Genomic DNA, 26,986 nt, shown 5'->3' on the forward strand with positions numbered 1-26,986 from the left:
ATCACATACACACAAGGGATCAATCACATTTTTCACAAGGCCATTTGCAGCAAGTGCTGGGCTTACTCATCCTATGGGAGAGAAAAGTCCCCTATGGAACAGGAGATAACCAGTAGCGTCAACATCCTTCAGACAAGGGGGAGCACGGGGTCCAGGCCGTTTCTGGACCTTGCCTTTTGCATCAACCAGCGCGCTCACGCAAGCACTGGGGAAGTGACCGGTGATGAGTTCAGTAGAACTCTGAGAATACCTGGGGGTCTGTAAACATAACAATACTTATACAAGACCCCGTTAAAAAATAGGCTTAAATGAGGTATTGAAGTAGAAAAGTTGCATTACTTTTATGCTTGTATTCCTTGAGCGTACCCATAACGATGTTTATTAGCTACAAAGGAAAGCAAAATGTTAAATGATAAGGAAAAATCTATTTATGGTGGGGGTTGACTATATTGTCCCAGGTATAGAGGTTTATTGGGGGATGGTGACTGCACAGGCAATTAAAAGCTAGGGGTGGGGTGGGTGGGTGTCCAGGAGATGCAGCAGGTTCCAAGAGCTGAGCTGGTTCAAAAAGTCTCTTTCCTATAGTTCCATGTACAGCCCCTGCACACTGGTTAGCATCACGGGAGACTCAAGATCTTCCTGCCTTAGCTCCCTTTGTTTAGGTACACAGAGAACACATTGTCTTACGTTCACCTAAACACAAAGATTTAGGTGGCTAGTATGTCTTAGAGCCAGCCTGCTACCTTCCCCAAACTTGAAGGCAACAAACCACAGGAAAAAATATAATCCTGTATACTTCTTCAGGACAAGGCACTGAAATAAAGTATGTTTTTTAGTATCTTTTAAGATACATCATGAAAACATGGAACTGTCTGCTTGCTCTGTCTTACCTGAAGAGCCAAACCAACAAGTTCCCAAATATAACTCACTATACACCCTGGAAATTCTCATTGGAAACAACTACTGAGAATAATCACCCACATCTAACAGCAAGTTGTATCAATCACCTATTTAGTCAAATGTCCTGCTCAAGACACGAGACTGCACACACGTCTAGACAATGCCTTAAACATTAATTGGCAAAGTAGCTGGTTTTTGTTGCTTGGGTTTTTTTTTAAAAGAGAGGAGCTTTATTTCTAGATCGAGTCGTGTTACAAAGCACATTTAAAATTTCACCTTCCGAGTCTGAAATGTCTGTGGTAATGCTGGAATCCTAAAAAGAACAGTAGTTTTGCCTCAACAGGCGAATAAGGACAAAGTGCATATACCACCAGGATGTGGCTGCCTAGGGTTATCCTGAGAGTGATAAAGCCAGGTCCTTGATAATCGCGCCACTCAGCTGAGGAATTGTGCTGATCATCAGTAGTTCTCTACTCGCATACTTGTTCTTTATAGCCTGCAGACAGAGGAAGAGTGTTAACAAAAGATTTACACATAGAGTATTAATGTTCAGGCAGATAATTTTGGGTGAAATTAGCCCAACTGCTTGGAAAACAAGCAAACAAACAAAGAAGTGAACTGGGTCGCAACGTAGCAAGAGCAGTTTGTCAAACACTTTTTGAGTTGCTACTAATGCAACTTGCTCTCGCAGGCTTTAAGAATAGCATATACTTAAGATAATATACAGAACATTTACCTACAGAGCCACAAAATGCAGCACAGGCATTTCTACAACATTAAAGATTTAAGCAGTTATACTTACAATGTATTTGGTTAATGTCTCATTTACTTTGACCACGTTCTTGGCCATATGTTTCATCGTCATCACAAGGCTGTCTTCTGTATACCCAGTGTAGTACTGGTGCTTCGTACCCTGCAGCCCAACGGGAAGAGACGTGAGATTTAGGAGGTGGGGGACTGCTGCTCAAGGCATGATCACTTCAGACAGCAAATGCCCTAAGCTTCATGGCTTAGCCTTGAGTGCTAGGCACTGCAGTACTGTCAGTTCAGGCGACAGATCCAGAGTAACATCTGGCACATAGTAGATGTCTGGACACATCAATGCCAAGAAGCAGGTTTCTGTGCTGCACAGAAGATAAAAGAAGCAACCCTTGCACGAGTAACCCCTAGTTGAATTACAATTCACTACTTGTGGTCCACGATTTCATTGTTCTACACTTACTGTGAGATTAGGAAAATCTACCTTCTTTACTTACAATGTGACCTTCCATAACTTGATACATTCAGGAGAAAAATCCTTTCTTACGACAGTGTTCACACAGAAAAAGAACATTTTTAGTGGTATATTCCATTTTCTCTCTGCAACTATGCATCAGGCTGTCCAACTGTCATTGATCGCCAACATTATTACTGACCTAAATGCAATTTTCTGAAGCTGTGGTTTTAATGGTTCAATCAATTGACTAAAGGAAAAAACTCTTAAAAATGAATCAGATTAAAATACTTACCCATTTTTCATGTCCCAGAATCTTTTGGGACAAGCATAACGCAGCAGCTGCAATCTCTGAAGGACGATGATGAACCATGTCGTAGTCTATCAGTGTCAGCTCCATCAGGTATTTTGCTAGTGTATGTTGCTTCGCATCAGCCTATCAGATTGAAAGCTCGTTAATTCACGAAGTCTTACTTCACCGTATCGTAATAATTTGGGATTGTTTATTGCATTCATTAACTGACAAAACAACAACAGTCAACAAAATCTTTATTTAGGGACCATAGTCTCTAACAGGCACTTGCCTCCAAGTCAAGACCAGAGGCCAAACCAGTCTAGTCTAGCAGCCATTTGCAATTTAGACACAAAATGAGGATTTTAACAGAAAACTGCAGTGCCAGGCACTGCTGTGCCCAACCGGGGGTACAAGTGCCTGCTCCCTCTGTAATACGCTTTGGTGAGGGGTGGGGGCAGGCAATGGTGGCATGGGAGAAGTAGTAGTGTAAAAATTAGTTAAGGAAATGCCTACTAAAGCAGTCCGCTAACTTCAAGAGCTACCCTAGTGGTCTGTTGAGGTACCTGAAGCCCACTTCCAGTGTGGGCAGTTCACTTGAGCGTAACTACTGAGGAGGGAAAAAGGGGTCAGGTCAAAGAGGAAGTTCATCTTTTGATTCCTAAATAATAAAATATTTGCATCCAAAAATTATGAACTGCAACACTGCTCACTTTTTTACTAAAGTAAACACCTGATCACCAGACAAAAGATTACTCTAAAAGCAAGGGTTCTGCTCTAGGCATGTTTAATTTACCCTAACACAGTAAAATTACTGCCACTAAGATTGAACACAAACCTCAGTGAACAGAAATGTGAACTGCTACTGGCTGACAGAGTGACGTTATCATGTTAATCCACATGGTGGAGTTTCACAGCTGAATTTTTCCTACATCCAGCGTGTAAGCAGAAAGCAAGTAAGATCACATGATATAAATGCCAGAAGCAATCCTAACAGACTTTACACAGGTAAGTTCTAGCCAATGAGGACAAGTACCCCACCTTCCCAGCTTTTGATGCTCTTCTTAAGAAGTGAATTGGAAGAGGTCGTCCCAAATTCAAAGTTTAACTCTTTAAGAATTGTAATCTCCATTTCTCTAACTTCATCACTGGTGTAGGCATTATCAGTAATGTAAACAAAGTCTGCTATGTCAGGAGAGTACATCTCCTCGTATTTTGAAGCTAGAAGCAGTGCTGTTACAACCCACCAGCTGAAGCCTCTTGCGAGATACTGCATGACTCTGAAATACAGGAGTTTTAAGAAGTAGGCCTCGGTGTCAAACTCTGAACAGATTCTAATTTGTCAGTGTAAAATACCAGTACAACAGTGCTCATTCTTATAACATAAATGAGATTTTCCCCTTTGAGTCAGAAATGTCCCTACAATGACAGGCTCAAAGAGAACTGCAGCCGCAGTTAAGATGCTACATTATACAGAGCTCTTACACAGCCAGCAGGTTCTATAGATTCTTAAAATGTATGAAGAAAGCATAAATCCTAAACTCCTTTAAAAGTACAGTCACTGAACAAGCCTCCTAACCCAAACAAGAGTTGAAAAAATATCTTACTTGTAAGAAGCGATCCATAATTGCCACACACATATACAGTGTTTCCTGCAAGAGCTGGAATCTTGAGTGGACCTGGACAAGCCAGTCAACTAAAATTGCGCGCACATACGTCCATTGATCGTCTTCCCATCAAGGTAATGTGGGTGGACTGATTGCTGCAGCTGTTGGAGAAAGAGCTGTGTGAGATAAACACAACAAGATAAACACTATAGTGCAGAGCAGCACAGAATCCATATATCGTACCTCAAGCTCTCTCAGATACAGATAGATATCTTTTACGTAGTCACTACACAGTTGAGGATTCCCCCAGTCATCAGCATCAATGTCTTCTACATTGTTGAGCAACACATCAGAAAAGGCTTGGCACAAATCCTTCTCTTCCATAGACACATCCATAGGGACAGGAGACAGAACCTAAGGAACAGATCATAGCGCTTACACATTTATTAAGCTGTAACGCTCCTTCGTTTCCACATTTTTCCAGTTACTAGTACAATTTCTTAGGACAGAAGAAGTTGAAACTGAGCTCGCATTCTAGCGTTGACAAGCTTTCACTAAGATGCTGTACAAACAGAACTGGAAGACTTTGTAATAATTGCCAGCTAAAGCAGAAACCATTCAGTACTTCAACAGCTATTTGTACCAGTTTAACATTAGTCTTTAAGTACAACATGCATTAAAACCAAAGCCTCAGTGCAGACGTGTTGCTTTTTTCAGCAGGGAAGCGAGATACATCTAATGTATTCTGAAGTTAGAGCTCCAAGTTGCAAAACAAATTAAGAATCAGAGCAGTATCATTACTTCCTACCTTTGGAATACCATTTTCTTTCAATGTTTGATTTGCAGCAGCTGGAGGTTTAGGCAGTGCAGTTGCATTTACGATCTTACTGGGGCCTTTTGCAGGTTTTGTGGATGCTTTGCAGCATTCTGTTTTCTGTAGTGAAAACATTTACTATTAGCATGGAACTAGTAATGCATCTTTTCCTTACAGCTAGATTTTAAATGTTCCTTTACCTTAGTCGCATGGGTTCCTCGTGTCACAAACTTTATTTCCTATTTCTTCCAAAGCAGCCCTTTTACCAGCAAGGCGAGTTTTGGCTTTACTTTTAAGATCAATCACAGCATTCTCCATCCCTCTAGTGACCTAAAGCAATAAAATTCAAATCACAGCTTAGAGTCAGAAACCAACATGCTTAATTTTCAGAAGCCTAACTCCATTACGCACTCACCATCCCCGTACCCGCTGTACCTGTGTGCGTGTTATCCCTATCCGTTACTCAACCAGTTTTATTTCCTACCCGTTCACATATGCTCAGAGGACAAACAAAGCAACTCCTTTGTTAGGTACCGACCATGTAAGTGAGAAAGCTGATACTACACGTACAAAAATAAGCATTCTTTGTTACGTATAGCAAAGAAGCCACCAGGTTTAAAGAGTTTCTTGGGGAGTTTAGGTTAAACTGTCACCGTAGAAAACAGGTTCTTGGGTCCCCTTCACGCACCTTCCCATGGAGGCGCTGGAATCCCCCCCCTCCCTCCCGCAGCCCCCGCACCCGTGAGGGGGAGGGGCGGGATGGCCAAGGCCCAGGTGCGAGCTGGGGGCAGTGCCAGGTGAAGTGGGACAAACCTGGGGGGGGGCGGGGAACGGGGTACACGCCCCCCCCCGCCCTCGTGTACCCCGTTCCCCGCCCCCCCCCAGGTTTGTCCCACTTCCCGGCCTGCCCCCGCCGCCCTGGCCCTGGCCCAACCCCTCCCTCCCCGCTCCCCCCCCGCCAACCCCGCCTCAACGGCAGGCCCCACTCCACTCCGGCCGATGCCCACACCACAGAGGCACAGGGGGCTCCCGAGCCGTTAAGGCGCTAGGAGCGGCCTCCCCTCAGGGGCGCGCCCCACCCTCCACCCCCCTCCCCCTCCCCTCAGGGGCGCCCCCCCCTCAGGGGCGCGCTCCCCCCCCTCTCCCCTCTCAGGGGCGCCCCCCCCTCAGGGGCGCGCTCCCCCCCCCCCTCCCCTCCTCTCAGGGGCGCCCCCCCCCTCAGGGGCGCGCCCCCCCCCCATCCCCCCCATCCCCCCCCCCCCATCCCCCCCATCCCCCCCCCCCCCCAGCCTGCCCTCAGGGGAGCGCACCCCGCCCCCACGTTCAGCTGCCTCAGGGGCAAGGGCGGCAGGATCTAGGGGCGGCTGGCCCCTCCCGCCGCACCAGCGATACTCACAGGGGCGCGGCGCGACACCGGCAACGCCATAGCAAAGAGTATAAGGGACAGCCGTGGCCACTCGCCCCCCTTCTCACTCAGACTCGTCCACCTCCAGCAGCACCAGCGACTGGAGCCTCACGCTGCCGCGGAGCGTTTTAAATCCCCTCTCCCGCTCGCCTATTGGGCAGCTTCGTACGATGCACGCACTGGATTGGCTCGCCCTCTCAGGCCCCTCCCAAGCAGGAAACGGTTTGAACGGTTTCCGGCAGGGGGGGGCCGGTGCGCAGCGGGGGGGGCGAGGCCCCGGTGCCGCGGGTGCCCTTGGCCGCCTGGCCCCCGGCTGGCAGCAGCCGCAGAGCCGGGGAGCCTGGGGGGGCTTACGGCGGCCGGAGAGCAGCCGGGTGCTCAGCAGAGCGTGGAGCCAGCCGCACGCCGCAGCAACTCCCTTAGGGGTTCCCGCAGGCCGTGAGGGAGGAGGGGGGGCAGCTAGGACCGAGCTTGGTTGAGCCGCTGGGCCGGGGTTCGGGAATCCAACGCCACGGCAGCTGCCTAAACTGACATAAAGTTGTAATTCCTACTGCTCTGCGGTGGCCTAAACTGACAGAAAAGTCCAACTACGACTATTCTGCCACTGCCTCCACTGACAGAAAGGCCTAGCTACAGCTATTCTGCCACCTCCCAAAACGAGCATTGCATGTTTACTCGCATCACATCTGCACAGATTTTTTTTATAACCTTCCTAAGGCCAGCTGTACTGAATTCCCGAGTATCCGGATGGTTCTGTTTACCACCGCATTTAACTGTGGCTAAGTGCTGATCCTTCAGAGCAGCTTTTTTTCTTGGGCAGCACCTGTAAGAACGCATGTATGCAAAAGAATTTTTACTAGACCAAGATTTCAGAGGGAACACAAGGCAAAAGGGGGGAAAAAAAAGCCAACTTCCATAAGAAACAGATTTTGAATGATACCAGTCTAACGTTTTATTTATTGCATACAAAAGGATTTCTTGACAATGGAATTTTATATGAAAAGTAATTTGATGCATACTGTTGAGAATCTTCAAAGTCAAAGATGCCGCAGAAAACTTAAGGCAATGCATCTAAGCATATAAAGCACAGTAAGTGGTGGAAATTCTCCAAATCAAAAGCCTATTCTTTTTCCTTCCCTTAAATTATGGTTAAGCCACAACTTTCTGGAACAGAAGTAGGCTGCAGCTTTATTAGCCCCTGCAATAGCACGTAAGATCAGAACACTGCGATTCCTGGAAAATACGTAAGTGTTCAACATCACATTACAATGATATGCATACATTTAAAAGCAAGACAATATCAGTAGCAGTTATAAAACAAGTCAATCCATGGACCACTAAAATACCTCTAGTACCAGGCACCCAAATCAGGTGCATACAAGATTTCCTAAAAAGGTAAAATTAAAAAAAAATAATAAATAGTTCCCCCAAACCTGTGCTTCTTTGTCCTGTAAGAAAGTCAAAATAGATTCTACCACATACCCAGGGTCTCAATTATTTCAGAGGCCCCATTTGTTGGTTGTTTTTTTGTTTGTTTTGTTTCGGGGTTTCTTTTGTCCCATAACTCTCAAGTACCTTCTTGGAAACTTTTGCAAGTGAGTATCATCAGACTTCAAGCATCAATGGTCAACTAACATCCCTCCTTTTCAACAGTCACTGACAAACACAAAGTGTCTGTTCAGTCCTTCCAGTTATGTTTATTCATTTTTACCAATGCAGCTTCAACTTCATACTCACTTTTAAGTTTCCTACAGCCAAATGTTCAAGAAGCTTTACCATAAAACCATGTCAGGTTTTGAAGCAGTCAAATCACATGTTGCTTCTCTCCCATATCCCCCATCGTACAAGCACAAAGTGGTTTTCAGTTCAGTTTTAAGCAATGCAATTAAGCTTGACAACGTCCATTTATCACACATGCTGGAATAAAACCTCTCTCCACTTAAACCCTCAGTGCCAGAGGTGTTAAATTTGCTGCCAGCAATAGACACTGCACTGGCAAATGCTACTCCTAACAGATTAGGGGGAAAAAAAAAAAAAAAGAAAAAAAAAAGGAAGCAGCTTTAACCAGACAAAAACAGGCATCAAATTAGATAAGGTAATATTTATAAATGGGTCACTTTTTTTGTGTAAACATAACAGTTAATCTTCTAGGTTTACTGTAAACCATTTTACACTTAATCTGAATATGAAAGACAAAGACAAGAGAAACTGAAGGTATTTATTATTCAATCCACTTACAAAGCAGGTGGCTTAATGCAAGCTTATTGACATGTTTGTATATGATCCCCGAGGAACATCTTTTCCAAAGCGACAGTAATACTGTCTCAATGTTTTTGCACATTTGCATTTTGCAATGTTGAGCACATATAAATAAACTATAAACTATTCTATATGTGAAAGAATGTTGATGAGCAACTTGAATCCTGATGTGGATTAAAACCTCCTCCAAAGGCGAAATGTTAGTACATTATAACTTAATTCTATATACTATATTATGCAGCAAATCTTAACTATAGAAAATATTTCAATCAGTGATGGACTGTTGGTAATTTATAAAGAGGGTATCTATGATCAAGGCAAAAACTAGGTAACCACATAATTTGTGTCTAGTTTCTACAGAAATTTACAGGCTTTCAATTTACTAATGAAAAATAAAACAAGAGACAAGTGGATTTAGCTAACTTTATTAACTTTAAAACTAATAAAAATCCCAAGACAAGCCTGGAATCCTTAAAAGTTCTATGAATGCATGTATACCTGCCAAAAAAAACCCCAACCCCACCAAAAAAACAGAAAAAAACAAAACCCCTGCAGCTCTAAGTCCTTATTGAATGGTTTTATATTAAAAAAAAAAAAAAAGCCAAACAAAAAAAAACCCCAACCCCCCCAAAACCCTTCAATGTGCGCAGATATTTCAACTTAAGTTAGCAGAAGACCAAACAGATTCTAAGCTCTTTCTCCATTTCCCTAATAATTCTTTCAATCTGCAAGTATCTAAAATCCAGCTAACTGAAATCAACATTTAGTGTTCACTAGAGCTGTTTCACAGCAGCAAAATATTTAAGTTAGGGATTCAAATTTCTAGACATAGGAAGAAAATGATAAATACAATCTGAACAGCAGTCTAAATGTTTTAATATTGACATTCAAATATATCTGCATTGTGCTGAAATTTTAAAAATGAACACAAAAATCCTATCAGACAAAAACTCTGGTGATGAGTATGCTATACGTATCGGTCAAACTGAATATAGTTCATATTCTGTTCCCAGTATTAAGGATGTTATTTGACTCAGAACTGATATTGTAAATATACAGCAGCCATTTTTTCCTAATTAAGGAATGTCTCAATACATAATATTATCCTTTTCTAGATGATCTTTATACATTTAAACTAAAAATATATGATCGATTAAATTAAGGAATCCGAGGTTAGTAATGAGTGAAATCATACTTTCAAAGCTTGATACTACGTAAAACAAACAAACAAAAAAAAAAAAGAAAAAAAAAAAAAAGACCACACAATTCTACTTACTAAAGCAGCTAATCTTGCCTGCAAGTTTGGGGTCACAAAGCCCATAATATGTGCAAACAAATGCAATACAAGGAACCATGCAAAAATACAGTAATGAATTAAAAGAAAAAATGTAAAACCTAAAAAAAAAAAAGTTTTATAAATACACTGAAACTCAACTGTCTTCTACATAAACTGTAGGTCTAGCATTAGTTGTACCATATAGCAGAGCCAGCACTCTAGGTTCAATGCTTCCAAATCTGCGCAGGTAAGTCATGCCATCTTTGGTTGACTGCAGTACCAGGAAGGACGAGAGGGAGCGAGAGGGAGGACAAGAGTTTTGGAAAGCGGTGTCAACTTTCACTAGGCAGTTGAGCCTCAATGTCCACTCTGCAAATGGGGCACTTCTTGTTAGTAATCAACCACTGATCTACACATACCTGGTGGAAAAGGTGCATACATGGAAGGCGCCTGTCATCAGAACAGAAAAACATCAGTGTTAGTAAAGCACTTCTGTATCAGATACCTTCTGGGAAAACAGTCATGTGGGATTTGCTACTGAGGTGCTTATCGTTTTTGTATGTGCATGTTTTTCCAGAAGTTTCACTAGCCTTTCCAGCTGGACCTGCATTTTGTCTAGTTTCAAGAAGAAATGGATACAGGAAAAGTAGTCAAGCATCAGCTAGCTTCTGCTGTATCACACTGATTTAAACCTGTTACAGCTGAAGTAGCATTACTCCATAAAAACTACATTTGACAGTCCTCATTAATTCAGGGCTTGGCCTCATGTTATAAGACAGGCAGTCAACTTATGCAAGACCACAAGAAAATAACCTGCATTCTACCCAAAGACAATACAGACTGAACAATGCGTGTTTTTCAGTTGCAACTTGTTTTATTTATTGGCTCAATGACAGGTAAGTCTTTAATTGTAACTGTTAACCTAGGTATTGCAGAGTGTGTACCATGTTCAAGTATGGCCTCAAAGGCAGGACATTAACAGTACATTCTGATCTATTCAGTGGTACTATTTACCTGACATCTTCACCTTCCTCCAATATAGACAAACAGATGGTACACTTTTCCTCTGTGTCTTCTTCTGTTCCTTCCTCCCCATCTTGTTTGCAGTGCAGTTTCCTCTGTGAGAACCAATCAGTTGTTACCTTATTAGTAGAGATGACATTATTGACAAACTGAGTAAAATCTGTTTTGATACATATTCAACACATACTTCTTTGAAAACATTTTGTAAGATTTATTCAAATGTATTTGAGCCAAAACAATCGAGAACTAGCCCTTGGAGCAAAATCACAGGACATTTCAAATTTAACTACTGTTATGTGAATATATTAATTTCATATAGTTGCAACCAGTCCTTTTACTTGGAAGATTGTCTGTGTATAACTATATTTCATTCATGAAGAGGCAAAAAAAAAAAATAAATCCTTTCAAACCTGGTATCTTAAGTCACTATTTATCAAGTGTGAAAGAACTCTACGTAAATACGGATGGAATTCTATCTTATGGTATAATAAGTTGTCTCTCAGTTGGAGTTTAAGTTGTCAAAATTCTGCAACAGATTCAAAAATTCCTAGTGTCCCAGGCTTCCTAATGTGATCAAAGGTTAAAATGATACATACCAAGCAAGTAAGCATCATGAACAATTTGTTGCAAAAATGAAATCTTACTTTATTTGATGGGTTATCACTGAAGTCTGTTGACAATTCAGCTATTACCAATAGTTATCTCACTGCTCACAAGGTTATTCATAACTGCTAGACAAGTTATTAAATCATATCAAACCACTTTTATTTACCACATTACTGTAGGTCTTTATCTAGGGACAAATTTTTAATTTTCTTTGTGAAAGAAGCAGCATTGTAAGCTTTGCCTACAACCCTTGAAATTGCAAAATAAGAAAACATGCACTCTTTGAAGCTGACACTTCTGGAGATTTGACATAAACATTATTACATTTTACAAAGAAATATGGACAGGCCACAATTTGGGAAATCCTCACCTTTTTGTATTTATGTGGATATGTGCATCTTTCTATAGTTCCCTGTGTTGCTCCACGATTAACATTGCCTAATCGTTCCTCCAAGTGAATCAGCTCCTAAAAAATTATCAAGGAATAAATAGTGTAAGAACTGTTATTTCAACTACCTTCAGCAAATACGAATTTTATTCTAACCCATTTGCAGAATGACAAACTCAATTCCCATATTATTCAAATACAGGCAAAACAAAAAGGAGTACGTTGTGTGGGAAAAGTGATGGGTTTCTGTAGGAAAATCCACACAACACTGCCCGGTATCTTAAGTTACAGGGAAACACTGCTATTAAAAAAAAAAATAAAAAAAAATCAGAAATTGTTTGTCAGCTAGGAATGGTTATCAGTATGTTCACACGTACTTGCGTGTCTAATGAGGAAAATACAATTAAAATGCACTACGTAAATATTTGCTTTCTAACAGTCATTAAGGCCTAGAAAAAAAAAATGCTTATGTTGAAATACAATGATTTATTTTTCTCCAGCAATAAGCTTATTAGAACCATGAGATGTCACTGAAGATGTTTTCAGTGGACTAGGTCATTAACTCTCTGCATCTGATAGCATTTATTTTCTCCTTTATTTTTTTCTTTTCTTCCCTCAGTTTCAATTCCTGCTACATAACAAACAGGACAGCACTGTTGAAGTTGCCAAGTTTCACCCTCATTGGGAGGATCCTGGCATGGTTATTCAGAGACACCGCTACCTTCTACCGACATATCTAGTGACTACTACACCTACTACCAGGAGAGTGGGCAGAGCAGGATAACCACCTAAGCCTACATTGTCCAGGGCACCTTTTATTGACTGACTGCTCAATACACTTTTATCCCAGTCCACGACAGTGAGGTCATTCTATAAATAAAGGGTATTTTCTTTATGATACTTTTACATCTATATATAGAACTAGGTCTACCATACACCCTCCCCATATTCCCTCATGACACATTTTGACATATATCTAGTTTTATTCTATTACAAACCTCAAAATTGCCCCTGAAAGGGCCTCTGAATGATGTTCCATCCAATCCCGATGAAATGTAACGGATGTGAGGGTAGCCCGCCATGTCTGGTACCTATTCAAACAGCAGACGTTAAGTTAAACCTATTCAGAACAGTTTCAGTATTTTACTGTTCACTTTGTAAAATTTAAGATCCTTTTGCTTTTATTGAATCACTTATTATTTATACCCCTCAGCTTGAGCATACAGTTCCAACTGACATCGTAACGTGTCACCACGCTGAGCTCTCTAAACACAACCAGAAGCAAAACAGAAGCGAGACTAGATCCTCTATTACAGTCTCTCCACATCTGCATTACATATTGCTTGGTCTCACCTCCCAGGTCTCAAAGTCTCAACCAACTCTACATAAACTGCCATAAATATCTACCTATATTTGTAAACAAAACACCTAAAAGCTATGCATGAAGTTACAAGAAGGACTTGCTACAGGTTCTCAAATACAAATTTTTGGTACCGCAGAAGAAACAAGGCTAAAATACTCAGTCTGGAAAAAACCAGACAATATCCTTATCTTACTCAAAACAACTCAACATCTTCAGACACACTTCAAATTTACAGGCAGATAAAAAAAACCAGTAACACTCAAAACTCAGATCTAATGTCACAGGCAACTCTACATACACTCTAATTCAAGCATCCGCTGACTTCCTTGCATATTAAAGAGATACAAGCAGTGAAAAAAATAACCAGTGTCCAGTGACACACCTACAGCCACATCAAGAACCAGTGCTGTTCATACAGGAAAGCAGACCACCACCACAGCAGGGCTTCTGCAGTCCATTTTTACCCCCACATGGTGAACGAATAATGGTATTAGCAGCAATTTTTAAAACAGGTAAAAAAACCCCAAACGACCAGCAGATTCAGCGTGTTTAATCATGTAGAGCGTAACTGATACGAGGACTGTAAGCAGCAGTTCATTTGGAAATAACATGAAGTGCTTAAGTACTATCTTCCTTCCTCTGCTATCAGCTGGTAACATCTCTGCTGCTGCATGACAGCTCAAAATTCATCTCATGAGGCTGTCAACAAGTCAGACACCCCAGACATTATTCATGAAGTCAGGTATTCATGCGTGGCTTTTCTTATTTCCAGCAAACACTTCTAAACTTACCATATGTAAAAGTGTAAAACTGAATTAATGCTTTGTGAGAAAGCACAGGCAGAGCCGAAGCTCCTTACATAACGTTAACAGGCCAATAAGCTACCTTTCTACATTTTTCAAATCCAGTCCAGTAATTTAAAGCTGACAGGGACAGAAAAGATTTCTCTGCCCTAAATACTATTTTTTTTCCAGAAAAGAAAACCAGAATATTTTAAAGCAGTTCACAAGGTGCTTGCTAAATGATGACCATGTAGTGCCAATATAAGCTACAAATACAGTGACACTGTTAGTACTAGATTCTTACAAACCAGAGTAATAGAAACTGAAAATTTACTTTCAGACTACTTCCAGAATACTAATACAGGGAGTGCCTCTCTCACAAGCAGCCTAAGTATCTGTTGGTCTGGTGCTAATTAGAGCTGGGAAACAAGACAGGATGACTGCTGCAAAGTGCAGCACTGTATCAATTTAAAGATCTAAGTTGTTATGCAATATGCAGAGTGTATCTACAAAGATTATATACTAATACGTGGATTCAATACAACTGCAAATATAGAATTTTATATCACAAGATATGTATATTCATCTGCACACCTGAACACTTCCTGTAAATAACAATCTATTGGTGTCACAGGTCTGTAAACTGCAGCTGTAACAGAGGAATTTGGGAGAGTGCACTAAAAACATGGTAATTTGTAAAAAATACATTGTAAGAAATCTGTCTCAGATAATCAGTGATTTATGATCCATTCTCCACTGAAGTAATTCTACTTTGTCTTCCAGTTACAGAAAACCCATTTAAAAAACTAGGTTGCTCATCCAACTACGCATATAGCTCTTGTCACAGGTTTCTAACTAGGTAGAGAGCTGTCTGGCATCACTCGGAAGTTTCCATTGCCTGTTATGACATTGTCAATTGATTGCCTCTGCTCAGAGGAAAGGAAAGTCCTCACAAAACCTAACCCAAGTTTCAGGAGTGACTTTCATGGCTTGTTTTTTTGATTCACCAGGATTTGGAAACAGTTTGTTGGAAAACAATGCCTCTGATAACAGAGATACTGCATCATTACAGGTGCTGGAAAGTCACAGGTGTACTGCTGTAATGCAAGAATTACAGTTCCAATTGCCTCAGAGATCAGAGCTTACCAGCTGCAGTGACATGCAGACAGGTCTCCTATTTGGAACAAATTCTGCTACTGGAGACTATTTAAGAAATCTACTAAATTTAACACTGCAAAACCAACCAAGAATTTCTCAAGAGTATATACCACAACAAACTACTCAAACAACAAAAACACTGGGTGGGACAATACATTTTCATGCTAATAAATGGGCCTTTATATTATCCTGATGGGGAATGGCATAAAAGCTCTGCAAAATTATCTGAACATGAATTATGTACAGGCTTTTTTATAAAATATGGTGAGAGTGCAGCTTACATTTCTGGCCAAGTAAAACACTGTCTTTTGAAAAAACATGTCGTGAAGAAAAAAAATAGCACTTCTATGCCTGCAGAACAAGCAGTCACTAACATAGCAAGATTTTTAACTAACTACATTTTTGACTACAAGCAGAAAACATGGGCAAGAAACAACTATCAGTAATGCCCAACTAAGAACAATCTAATTAAAATCCCTCTGACAGTTACCATCGAGCTTCAAATGCAAAGAGATTTCAGCTCTCCTGAAACATCTCCACACACAAACGTAGGTGTGATTTCAGGAAGTTTTCATATTGAACATAAGAAAAAAGGAAAGGCACAAAGCTAAGGAAGAAAGGGAAGAGCTTAAGGTAATGCCAGTCTGCACTAAGTGCTCATATATATTCTTTTGGATACAGTCAAAGCAACCTACTCTGGACCTGCACATTCCAGTACAAGTTTGCTAAGAACTGTTTGCTACTTGTACAACAAGTATCATCTGTTTTAGTTTTACACTTTCTTCTACTGACACCTCCCACTACCACAAAAATTTGCAGCAACTAAAAAATTCAAGGCTACATCTGAACACAAACATGCTGAAAGAGCTTGAAACAGCTAACCTGCAGGAAATAGTTTCTTCCTTGCTACCTTCCTTTAAACACCTTCCATCTTTCCAGGATCTTTTTGCCTTTCAGTTGCCACAGTCCATGAAGCAATTCTTCCTTTGCATGGTACTACTAATCTTGTCCATCCCAAGCTTTTATTCAATGGTTCACATCTAAGTATCTTCATACTTATATAAGATCTTCATACATAGTAAATAAATCCCAACACTAAGCTTATCCAGTTAACTGCTTAGGTTCACATGAATACCCAAAAGGAAATAAAGCTGATCAATTAATATCTTAAGCCAAAATCAAACAAGGAAAAGTTGCAGTTTTCATAAACACTGTGCGAAGGAACATGTGCTGCACAGCTAAAACCCAACCATATCTGTGTCTGAGTGGAAAATAAAATGAGAGCTCTGCAACAGCCTATATTCTACCAAAACCTGAAGAACAGTAATTGATGTTTATATTAGGAAAAAAAGTAGCAGCTGCATTACAAGAGTGCCTTTCCTTATTTGAAAAATGCAGTTAAATTTAATGCAGCTAATCAAGGCTATTTCAAACCTAAACTTCACCTTGAACTATAACAGCTACCTTAAGTTACAGCCTTAAGGTAAGTGTTCAGATACTTTACAGCAAGTTTGTTGGCTTTTTTTCTATGGAACAATTGCAGCTCTTAGAGCTGTGATACTTGTATGACTACACTCCGAGTGATGTTACTCTGCCCAGCACACACCTACCATAACATACTGGGGCCTAATGGCCTATACCTCCAAATCCCTCCCAATTTTTACAACCTAGTGCAGAGATGGCCTCAACCACTTGATGAGTCAGTCAACAGTTAAAGGAACAAAACAGGAAGGCTCTGAAATAAAAAGGGGTGGACAGCATATGAAAGCTTCATGCGTAACACCTGAGAGAGGTGAAGTTCCCATAAGTAACTTTTTTTTTTTTTTTTTAAATCATGATCCAGAGATCTCCCCCTGACTGACAAGCTGCAGTCCAGGTTCACAAATAAATTAAGAAGTCTTCTCAAGGGTTGCATCAACCCTATTGATATTTATTACACCATAGCTAGCAAGCTGTAAAGTCCAGAAAATTCTGCCCTGCCCCCCCAGCCAATTCACGATGAACAAGACACTATTCAAAAACAGGCAGAAGAAGCTGGAGTCAAGAGACTGGAACAGCATATCCCAGGAACTTCCTAGATTAACAGGTAGCTGAAACAATTTGAGAGGCACATAAATAGCTTCCATTATTTTAAGATATTGGTAGTGGGTTTGCATGGGAAGGTTTTGGTAGTGGGGGGCTGCAGAGGTGGCTCCTGTGAGAAGCTGCCAGAAGCCTCCCCCATGCCCAGTGGAGCCAACACCAGCTGGCTCCCAGTCGGACCCACCGCTGGCCAAGGCCGAGCTAATCAGCAGCGTTGGCAGCGCCTCTGGGGCAGCATATTAAGAAGGGGAGAAAAAAAATAAATCTGCACCAGCAAGAGAAGGGAGCGAGACTTTGGGAGAGCAACAACTCTGCAGAGACCAAGGTCAGCGCAGCGGGGGCAGGCGGTGCTCCAGGCACAGAGCGGGGATGCCCCGGCAGCCCGCGGTGAAGGCCATGGTGAGGCAGGCTGTGCCCCCAGCCCAGGGGGTAACGGGGGAGCAGATCCCCCCCAGCCCGGGGAGGGCCCCACGCCGGAGCAGGGGGTGCCCCAAGGGGGCTGGCACCCTGTGGGGCAGCCTGCGCTGGAGCAGCTCCTGGCAGGACCTGTGGCCCCGTGGGGAGGGGAGCCCGGGCTGGGGCGGGTTTGCTGGGCAGGCTGGTGGCCCCCCGGGGACCCCACACTGGAGCAGTCTGTGCCTGCAGGACGGCACCCCCTGGGAGGGACCCGGCTGGAGCAGCGTGTGCAGAGCTGCAGCCCATGGAAGGGCTCACGCTGGAGAAGTTCATGGAGGGCTGTCTCCTGTGGGACGGACCCTGCGCTGGAGAGGGGGCAGAGTGTGAGGAGGAAGGAGCGACAGAATCAACGTGACGAACTGACCGTAACCCTCATTCCCTGTTCGCCTGCGCTGCATGGGTGGAGGAGAAAGAGAAATCAGGAATTAAGCCTGGGCAGAAGGGAAGAGTAGGGAGAAAGGGGTTTTCCTCATTTGTATGGTAAGAAAACTCATTTCCCCAAGTTGAGTCTGTTTTGCCTGTGACAGCAATTACCAAGTGATCTCCCTGTCCTTACCTCAACCTGCAAGCCTTTCTATTTTCTCTCCCGTCTGGTTGAGGAGGGGAGTGATAGAGTAGTTTCGGTGGGCACCTGACATTCAGCCAGGGTCAAACCACCACAGATACCTTTTATAAAACAGAAAACTAAGACACATTTGTTGCTTAAATTTTAAATAGTCAAAATTCCAGACCAGCTGTAGCTAGTTATTCACCTAAACAAAACAAAAGTATATTGAGTTAAAAGGCACAAAGGGTATACTGCTTACTTCAGGTCTATATTCCATTCAAAATTCTCTGTTTACTGCTGAAGAGATCATTTTTCTTCTTTGACTATGAAAAGGAGAAGATGGATGGGGGAGAAACAAGACCACCTAGTTTTAACCTTTCACCCTACACTCCATTGAACGACAAAGACGAACAAACCCAATTCATAAAAATAACCCTTTCTTTAGCAGAGCAGATTTAAAATATAAAGTGCCGATTTTCTTTAAAGCGTCTTAGTAACTAACTCATATTCAGAGCAAAGTCCTGTTTTAAAGCAGAACTAAATTAAATTTCTCAATGAATGCCTGCAGACTTTTGAAACTTTATAGCAAATTACACTAAAAAAACCCACTTTGACAGAAGATGTTTCCTCAGTACGTACATGGCATTAAAGCAATAATGATGGGAACACAAACTACTCTAAGCCAGGGTTACACTTAAGGTAATTGTGTTAAATTGAAGAGGGGAGCAGCCTGATCCTTGTCTAGATATGAAGCAAGCTCTTTTTAACTGCTCTTCATCTAGGATTCCTCCTGGAGCATCATTTAAACAGGTTAAAAGTTTTTTCAACTGAGCTAACGAAAAAGGAGATTTTGTTTCCCCCACCCTTTATGTGGACTGTCAAACCTGCTGAACACTAATTATCTCCCCAACATATCTCTATCACTTTGTCTCCCCGAGGATTAGAACAGCAGTCTACATATTCCAGCACTGACAAGATGATTAGTTTATCTGCATCTAATTAAAATCTGAAATTGACACAGAGTACTAGTGACATGAAAACCCAAATAATCCATTATGCCCTTTATGGTCTGGCAGTAGTTTGAAGGGGTTTTAAGACTCCAGACAGAACAGACAGAAAAAACACAAACTGCCTATTAGCTAGCATGCTATTTCAGAAAGTGGACTCCACACAAATTAATTTTGTAGTTCAGCTACTGCACGACTTACTTTAAAAGACCTCCCCCTGCCCCTCCCAGCCCCCCCCCCAGAATGGAGATCATCAACATTTGATGACACCTCCATCAAGAATACAAGTAATGAGGCTTATCAATTGCTAATTAGTACCCTCTGTACTTACTGAAAGAAAGCACTCCTCTTAAAATTAACCACTTAGCAGAGGGACTCTAATCATGGTTCAGCCTCTCCTCCCTGGCCCCTGTTCCTAAAGTTACAATGAAAAAACCCAGGTGACAGCTGCAATTAATTTGTTGCTCTTCAGTACAAACTAAAATGGCACTTTTAAAAAAATATCCAGTTTAGTTAGATTAAAAACTTGACTGAATATTTACTCTGTATTCCAAGTCAATTTTGCTGAAAGATCTGCTGTACTCACATACATGCAAATGAAGAAAACTTTGGCTTTCCTTACTGCCACAGAAGGGGAAGAATCATCAAAATACGTTTGTAATGCTTTGAACTTATTGTATAGATAACTGTTAGCAGTGCTCTAACCTGCCTTTATGTTCTTCTAGTGTGTATAACCTGAAAACGCTTCAACTTAGGCAGACTCAGAACACAACTTCAAGTAACACTTGATCTGATCATAACAAGGTACTAAACACATCCCAACATTTGAGGAAGTACTGCTTACATCAGTCTACACACTATAAATCACGCTGTCCGTACAGTGTATACAAAACCTCAACATACAAACAACTTCAATTCAATTTCATCCAGAGATCCATGAATTACTGTTATGCGGAGTAGATACCCCTACACATGCACGTTTCTGTGCAGTTGAAGAACCCTATTTCATCTGACACTTTTATCAATTGGTAACAGCAGTCACTGAGCAGAAGGACAAGTTTATCACATTCAGGAAATACTTCTGGAGATTCTCTGTTACATCTTTCTTCCATTCTACTGCGAAAAAGAAGATAAACAGCAGGGTCCTGACTACTTGCTTGTGTAACGTTTTAGTTGTAGGAATACCCCTATGAAAGCTAAACAGTCAAAAGTTTCTAATCATGCTGGAATACAAGGATGAGCTGAACTCTAAGAAACCTCACAGCAATAGTGGAAATAAATCCCATAACCAACTTATTAGCCCTGACAGAAAAAGAGATAAAAATAGGCATGTTTAACTCCCTGCCTCCTAATGCAACCACAGTTCCCTGAACTATTGAGAGGGCCCTTTCTCTTTGAGAATTTAAAAGAATGGATGTTGTCTGTTACAGTCCAACACAAACTAAATGTGAGAGGCGCAAGCCATTTTTCATCCACTTGAAAAAAAAAACAAAAAACCCTGACACCTAACTGGAGAAGAATGCAGAAAATCTTAATCTGAATAGATGATGCACAGGAGATAAGGTTATGCAGTAAGAATCTTGTGGGCTACACAAAAATACCAAATTCTACAGACTGCTCTAGAAAGTCTGTGATAAGTATGCAAGTTGTGCATCAACAAAATACCAACCCTGATATATCAGGAAGGTTCTTAAGGATTATCATCATGTTTGTTAGCAAATAGCAAGGAACAAAGAATGCAAAACCAGACTATGCAGAGACAGCTATTACAGTATTGGTTGTAAATTTACAGTTCAATCCCTAGATGTCAGTTCTGGCTACTAACAGAGGAATTCTGGATGGACAAGACTTGCAGGTTGATATTTAATTAAAATTTTATGGATGATCCCACAATTTTTATTAGATTATCTTGCTTTAAGAGGGTTAAATAACATGGGTTAGCCACACAGAATATCACATAGAAACACTAAACATACTCTGTTAAACTAAATTTGTGTCTTTGTGAATTTTCATTAAACAAAATTAAGGAGTATTCTAAACAAACCTACAGACATTCTTTCAAAAATAATACTCTGTAGAAGTCAAGAGTTACACTGATTTTCCTTGGTTTTCTACTGTAGACTGAAAAAAGTTAAGTGTAACAAGGGACTAGTTCACCCTCACACTTCCTGTTGCTTGTAACACTTAATGCTACAAAATTATGTATTTTATCACACCGAATTAGTTCAATGAACATCAAATATTATTTGAAAATAACCGAATCTCTAGATGGAGTTCTAGCTGTGCTATATACACACCTTAAAAATAAAGCACCAGTGCTAATCCTCATGCACTGGGTGGAAAGTTGGTACCTTTAACAATCCAAAACTTATTTAAGAACCACCTGAACTTTAAAAATCAGATGCAGAGGGTCAATGCATTGTAATGCAAGTGACAATTTAATTCAAATATGTTTCATTTTACAAAAGCTGAAGTTAGAAATGTTAGTGGCCTATACTGTTTTCTCTTATTAAACAACGAGCCTGTTCTAGTTCCCTCTCTGGGAGCAACACACAGTAACACTGCAGTATTTTATTTTCCTCTTCAGTTGAGCCACTGATGTTTACAGCAACGTACATGTATCCAATCAAATGCAGTAAACCTCAAAATAACTTCCCTGGCAAATAAAATAATTACAATGACCAATGACCATCATTTTTTGTGAGCTATCTCCTTACCATTAGAGGAAGAGCTCCTATTTGCAAGTGATGAAGTCGAGGAGGTGCATGGTAGTGGGCCAAGTGAGGATGCAAGGGCCCTGGAGGGTAAGTAGCTGCAGTCACACCAGCTTCAATTCCCAGTTCCCTGTCACATGAATGAAAGTGGCATTACAGTAAAGGTACATCCTGACTCCCAGATACAATTCCACTGCTTTGGAAAGCACACAACACCAGCACAGCTACTGTAACAGTCTTACATTAAAAAAAAAAAACACTAAACTTATCTAAAAACTTTGCTAAAGAATTCTCTCAGTCCTATCATAACTTAGTTGTTTTTAAATCAGCTGTGAAGATTTAGTGTGATAAATCATAAGATTTATGCTCCACATTTATTGTGCCCAGGAATATGATCAGTGTGGAGTCTTTTCTATAGCTCACAGTGTGGGAACAGCAGCTGTCATGCATGCACCTCTTCCCTAACAGTCAGAAGTGTCTTTTTATTTTTTAAAATAATAAATATATTATGAAACTTAAATGTAAGCTTCATGAGTGGGCCTGACACAATGTTAAATAAGTTCAGACAAAAGGGAGACAATAAATTGGTAACTCAAATCCAAACCTCTACTGTACAAAAAGCATAAATATAACAACAGTTTTCAGCAACGTTTTACTTGCCTATTTTAAAATCAGTTCTTGAAATAGCTACCTACAGTCAGTAAAACTCAATTCCATTTTACAAGCAATGGATAAAAAAAGCTTAGAAATACATTTAACATAAAGAGTACTCAAAGCAGTCAAAGCTATATCAATGTCTACAAATTTTCAAGTCCAGGTGCATGCAGCTTTTCCTAAAGTCACAGACAATATTATCAGCTCTGTGATCAGTACATTATGGTCTTTTGTCCTGAGTACCAAAGAACTAAAATAGTATCTGATCACTAACCAGGCAGATCTCTCTGGGGCTTGTCGAGGATGGGAAGACATTGTCTGAGGCACATGAATGTGATGCCCATGACCATAATTGGGATGCATTCTGTGAGGGTGCGGAGGAGGCCTCTCATGAGCACGTCTAAATGACATGAAACAGAAACAGTTAATTTCACATACTTGTTAGTATCAAGAAAGCAACATCCATCATCAAAATGTTACAGATTGAATTACTGGAATGTGTTTAAACTAAAAAAAACAAACAAAACTCCCCATACAGTATTTTAATTTCAACTTTAGATACAAATTAGAAAATAATTATAATACAGATTTGATATGCAAAGACAAAGCCAGCTTCAGCTACTGTGATCTGCCCTTCACTTAGCAGACATGACTACAGAAGGACTGACAAAGTGTTTAATCCAAACCTCAAAATGCAGGTAGGCAATTAAGGCCACCTGACAGTCACGTTGAGATTCAGAGTCATTCACAGCTATGCCATGGTTTATTTCTAGTCAAACTATTACCAGCAAAAGTAATCAGGGGAACCTTGATACACTAATCAGAGGACATTCTCCTTGGAACACGTCTGCGTCACAGCTCAAGTAGTAAAAGCACACTGTTTTTCTTCCATGCCAGCTGGTACAGAACAACTATGGCTTTCAAAAAAATCTTCAAAGAAACCTGCTGACTGACTTCTGTTCCTTTACCACTTCCCAGTTACAGGAAGAAATCGACTGATATTTTCGTTTTCATTGCTTTCAATGCATAAAAGTTTTTTTCTATTCAACCTAGAAACTTGGATTTTGCCAAAAGTAGCACACTCCTCAGATTCAGTACCACTTTAAACCACCTGATAAAGCAGACCAGACAAAGTTACTTAAGAGGACGCTATTCTCTGTCAGGCTTGTATAAATTATGATAGAAGTACTGGTTTTCTACAATGTACAGACCTATCAGCAGAACCTAGTTTCACCTCCCTTCAGTTTATCAAATAGCTACCGGGAAAAACCTAGAAGGGCATACTTTAATGAAAAAAACCACCACAGCAAAATTACTTCCATAATTCCATGAAAACTGAATGTCATGTAGGCCCATTTTTCCTCAAATGAGTCTTAATTTAAAAGAAACACATTGGAAACTATTTCTATGAATGTAAAACTCCTAGGCTGTCTATACCACAATCTTAGTATGAAGTGGGTGATCAGATTTAAAAGAAACAGAAAACCCTTATGTTGCATAAATGCAGCACACCCTCACACATCACATTTTGTGGCTGATTCCAAGCCCCTAAAGAAGTTCCAGCTGTCGTACACATACCTGAGACATGACAGCAAGGACTCTAGCCATTCTCTACTTCCAATCCTGAAAAATTCCTACATTGTTAGACAGAAGGTACAAGCACTAGACTATCCCATGTCCTCTTTCTAGAAACACCACCTTAAGCGCACTTTGAGATGCTGGGACACGGAACCAGAAGGAGCTGCAAGTCTGCTGGCAGTCTCAGTCTGTGCATTAAATAGCAGAGTGAATGTACACAAGTTTTGGGTGGTCAGATTTATATTACGTTGGGTCAAGACACTCACAAAACTGATTTTGCAAGTAATTTGTATGAGGATTAGAGGGAAAGAGATAGCCCAAGGGCAGGCAGAACGATTTCATAAGGTGACAAAACAAAACTATAGAGCAGAAACCTCGCTGAGCAAACTGACAGTCTGACCTGAGACTGGTGACTTCACAGAGAATGTCAAGGAAGAACCTATCATCGACATCTGACTACAGTTTCTATACATACAAAGAAAATCCACTAGGCTAAGAAATGCCAATATTCACATTTCCGATCCCAAAACTACCAAAAAGTTTCCAGAACTGGTGAGATAGCTACCACTACTACTTTTCCTTAAAACGCTATCTTGCTGTCTCACATTCACTGGCTTGAATGTTCCAAAATTAATTTTTGGGTATGACTGCATAATCACAGACACACACAAGCAGTGTGCTGGTGCATTTAGGTTAGGGTGTTTAGAGGTTACACCATTTGCATAGCAAAGGTTACAAAAGAACACGTACAGGTTCAGACTGATCAAAGTTTTGATGACTGAGGAAGCAGGGCTATATCTGACTTTCCTGGGGCGCAGAGGAGGGAAAGTCTGTCCGTGCCACTTTGTGAGCAGTTACTGTCTATAGGTATTTTTATGAATTACATGGAAACTGCCTCAAAAGTTGCAGTTAAAGCAAACTTGTTCAATTATTAACTTCTAAATCAGTTTTAAGTTAGTTACCAGCAGAATCTGCGTAACAAAGTTAGGAACAACAGCTAGAGAGCTCATTCTTAAATTTCTCTTGGATATTTAAAAGCTTTATCTCCAGAATGAAAATCAGCTACTTCATGATTGAATACGAAGCCAGTGTTGACATGATTTCTGTTAATACTAGTGTCATGAATCTAGCTTAGCAACAACAGTAGCATCTCTTAAACAATTATCACCAAAGCTACATCTCAACATTGGTCACATTCTCTTACAGGTACTACTCAGTCTTTTCCTTTTCTTCTAAAGACCAAGGCATTAGGTAAGTACCTAAGGTTAAATCTGAATTAAACCTGATAAAGAGTCTCTTAGAATAACTCGTTCACTTTATTTTAAAGCATTAGTTAGGTAAAAAGAATCTTAACAGCATCAAACAAGGCAAAACAAAGGAACATGTGTCAAGGAACACATTTGAAAGGAGCTTATGGTGTACTTTCTAGGATGTCCAGTTTGAAGAAGAATTCCTGCCTGTTATCTGGAAGATGAGTAACGGGCAAGAGAAACGTAAGCTTCCCCTCCATGCCCCATTTGTGCCTTACCTGGAGACGCTACTGAGAAATGTAATGGAACAGGTGCAAGTCTTAATGCTCACATGACTGTGAACAGTATGTGTAAAGACACTTCTTACCATGGTTTAACACTTAACAGTTCCTAACCATGCATTTAACAGTTTGAGATTCACATGCAACATTTTACAAACCTGAGGGAAACGAACTATATGTTTAGATATTGCTCTGAGTACATTTGTGACATACGTTGGGTGTTGCATCATTCTTCTTCTCTGGACCTCCATCCTCTGGATCACTTCATGAGGATGTAGCCTCTGTGCTGGAGGTGCTGTTGCAGGGATGTGATGGGATATAGGCTGGTGTGTTGCAGGAAGATGCTGTGGTATTGGAGCAGCTGCATTGGCTAAAGGATGAGTTGGTGGTGGAGGTGGAGGTGGCACAGGATGAGAAGATGCATGAGAGGAGATTGAAGGATGGAAGGGATGCACTGGATGAGGGATAACATAATCTACTTGAGGTGGAGGCTGTGGCTGTGGAGGAGGATTTCCATGAGAGTGAGGACATGCAGAAGCTTGATGATGGAGAGGTCTGGTCAAAGAAGCATCTGCAATGAAAACATCAAGTGCTTTTAATTTGGTCAGCAACAGGTTTTGAGTTAAATTCATTTTAAAAAATATCTTCACACAAGTGCCTCAGTGTTATTACACCTGTGGCCACATGTGAATATGTGTTTATGCAGTTTTTAAATAAAGTGATTCCAGCAATATACTGTGAAAGGAACCCACACTTCCTGCAGCCAAAAGTATTCCACTTGCCAATGTTGGTTAACCCCCCCCCCCCCCCCCCCCCCCAAAAAAAAATATCTGTGTGATGCGTGCTGGTAAAGGTATATATGGTAAGAAATTTTACTCAAGTTTGTTGTTAATCCTTAAAAAATTCAATCCTCTGCCCCGCCACAGTCTGTAGAGACAATAAAATCCAAACCCAAGAAATCATAGTCAGACAAATGAGCTGACTGAGCTTCCTTTGGCAAAACTCACTGGGGGAATGGGACAGGAGACACACCAAGGGGAAAGAAATAAAAAGGCATTGCTAAAATACAAAGTAGATCAAAAATATTTTCATAGTAAATACAGTTTTTAAAGTCTGAATGTTATTAAGGTCACTCAAAAGCAAATATTTTAACTTCATCTTGATCCTGTTCAAATCCACTACACAAGCTGAACTGTTTTGTTTCTTAATACGCATTTTGCCAGGCTAGCTCCAAGATCGAAGCAAGCAGCTAGTGAGAGTTTTCATAGGTTGCCAGGAAGCTGTTTTCTGTTATTTAGTTGGTTCCCCACCCCCCACAGGTACCCAGTACT

At 40.8% G+C, this 26,986-nt stretch overlaps 2 protein-coding genes across 10 annotated transcripts in view; both read right to left on the minus strand.

Moving 5' to 3' along the window:
• Positions 1–994: 994 nt before the first annotated feature.
• Positions 995–6,336, minus strand: CCNB2 (cyclin B2). Its single transcript, XM_005234186.4, is given in 13 exon segments — positions 995–1,396; positions 1,703–1,813; positions 2,409–2,549; positions 3,447–3,500; positions 3,502–3,645; positions 3,647–3,685; positions 4,013–4,114; positions 4,117–4,173; positions 4,256–4,426; positions 4,821–4,946; positions 5,027–5,053; positions 5,055–5,156; positions 6,223–6,336. Coding segments are annotated over 13 exon segments (1,209 nt in total). The 5' UTR covers positions 6,253–6,336; the 3' UTR covers positions 995–1,291.
• Positions 6,337–7,168: 832 nt separating this feature from the next.
• Positions 7,169–26,986, minus strand: part of RNF111 (ring finger protein 111) — a 60,876-nt gene continuing 41,058 nt past the window's right edge. For 5 of the 9 annotated variants that reach the window (XM_055808169.1, XM_055808180.1, XM_005234170.4 and 2 more), the window contains 7 exons: positions 25,869–26,226; positions 22,821–22,946; positions 21,896–22,022; positions 12,782–12,874; positions 11,766–11,861; positions 10,781–10,908; positions 7,169–10,216 (listed from right to left, as the gene is read on the minus strand). In XM_055808169.1, the coding sequence (XP_055664144.1) occupies positions 10,099–10,216; positions 10,781–10,908; positions 11,766–11,861; positions 12,782–12,874; positions 21,896–22,022; positions 22,821–22,946; positions 25,869–26,226 (1,046 nt within the window). In that variant the 3' untranslated portion in view covers positions 7,169–10,098. The remainder of the gene's footprint in view (positions 10,217–10,780; positions 10,909–11,765; positions 11,862–12,781; positions 12,875–21,895; positions 22,023–22,820; positions 22,947–25,868; positions 26,227–26,986) is intronic. The other 4 variants (XM_027782102.2, XM_005234171.4, XM_055808196.1 and 1 more) reach the window with 3 other exon arrangements.

This window comes from Falco peregrinus, chromosome 1 (assembly GCF_023634155.1).
Source record: "Falco peregrinus isolate bFalPer1 chromosome 1, bFalPer1.pri, whole genome shotgun sequence".
Classification (NCBI taxonomy): domain Eukaryota; kingdom Metazoa; phylum Chordata; class Aves; order Falconiformes; family Falconidae; genus Falco; species Falco peregrinus.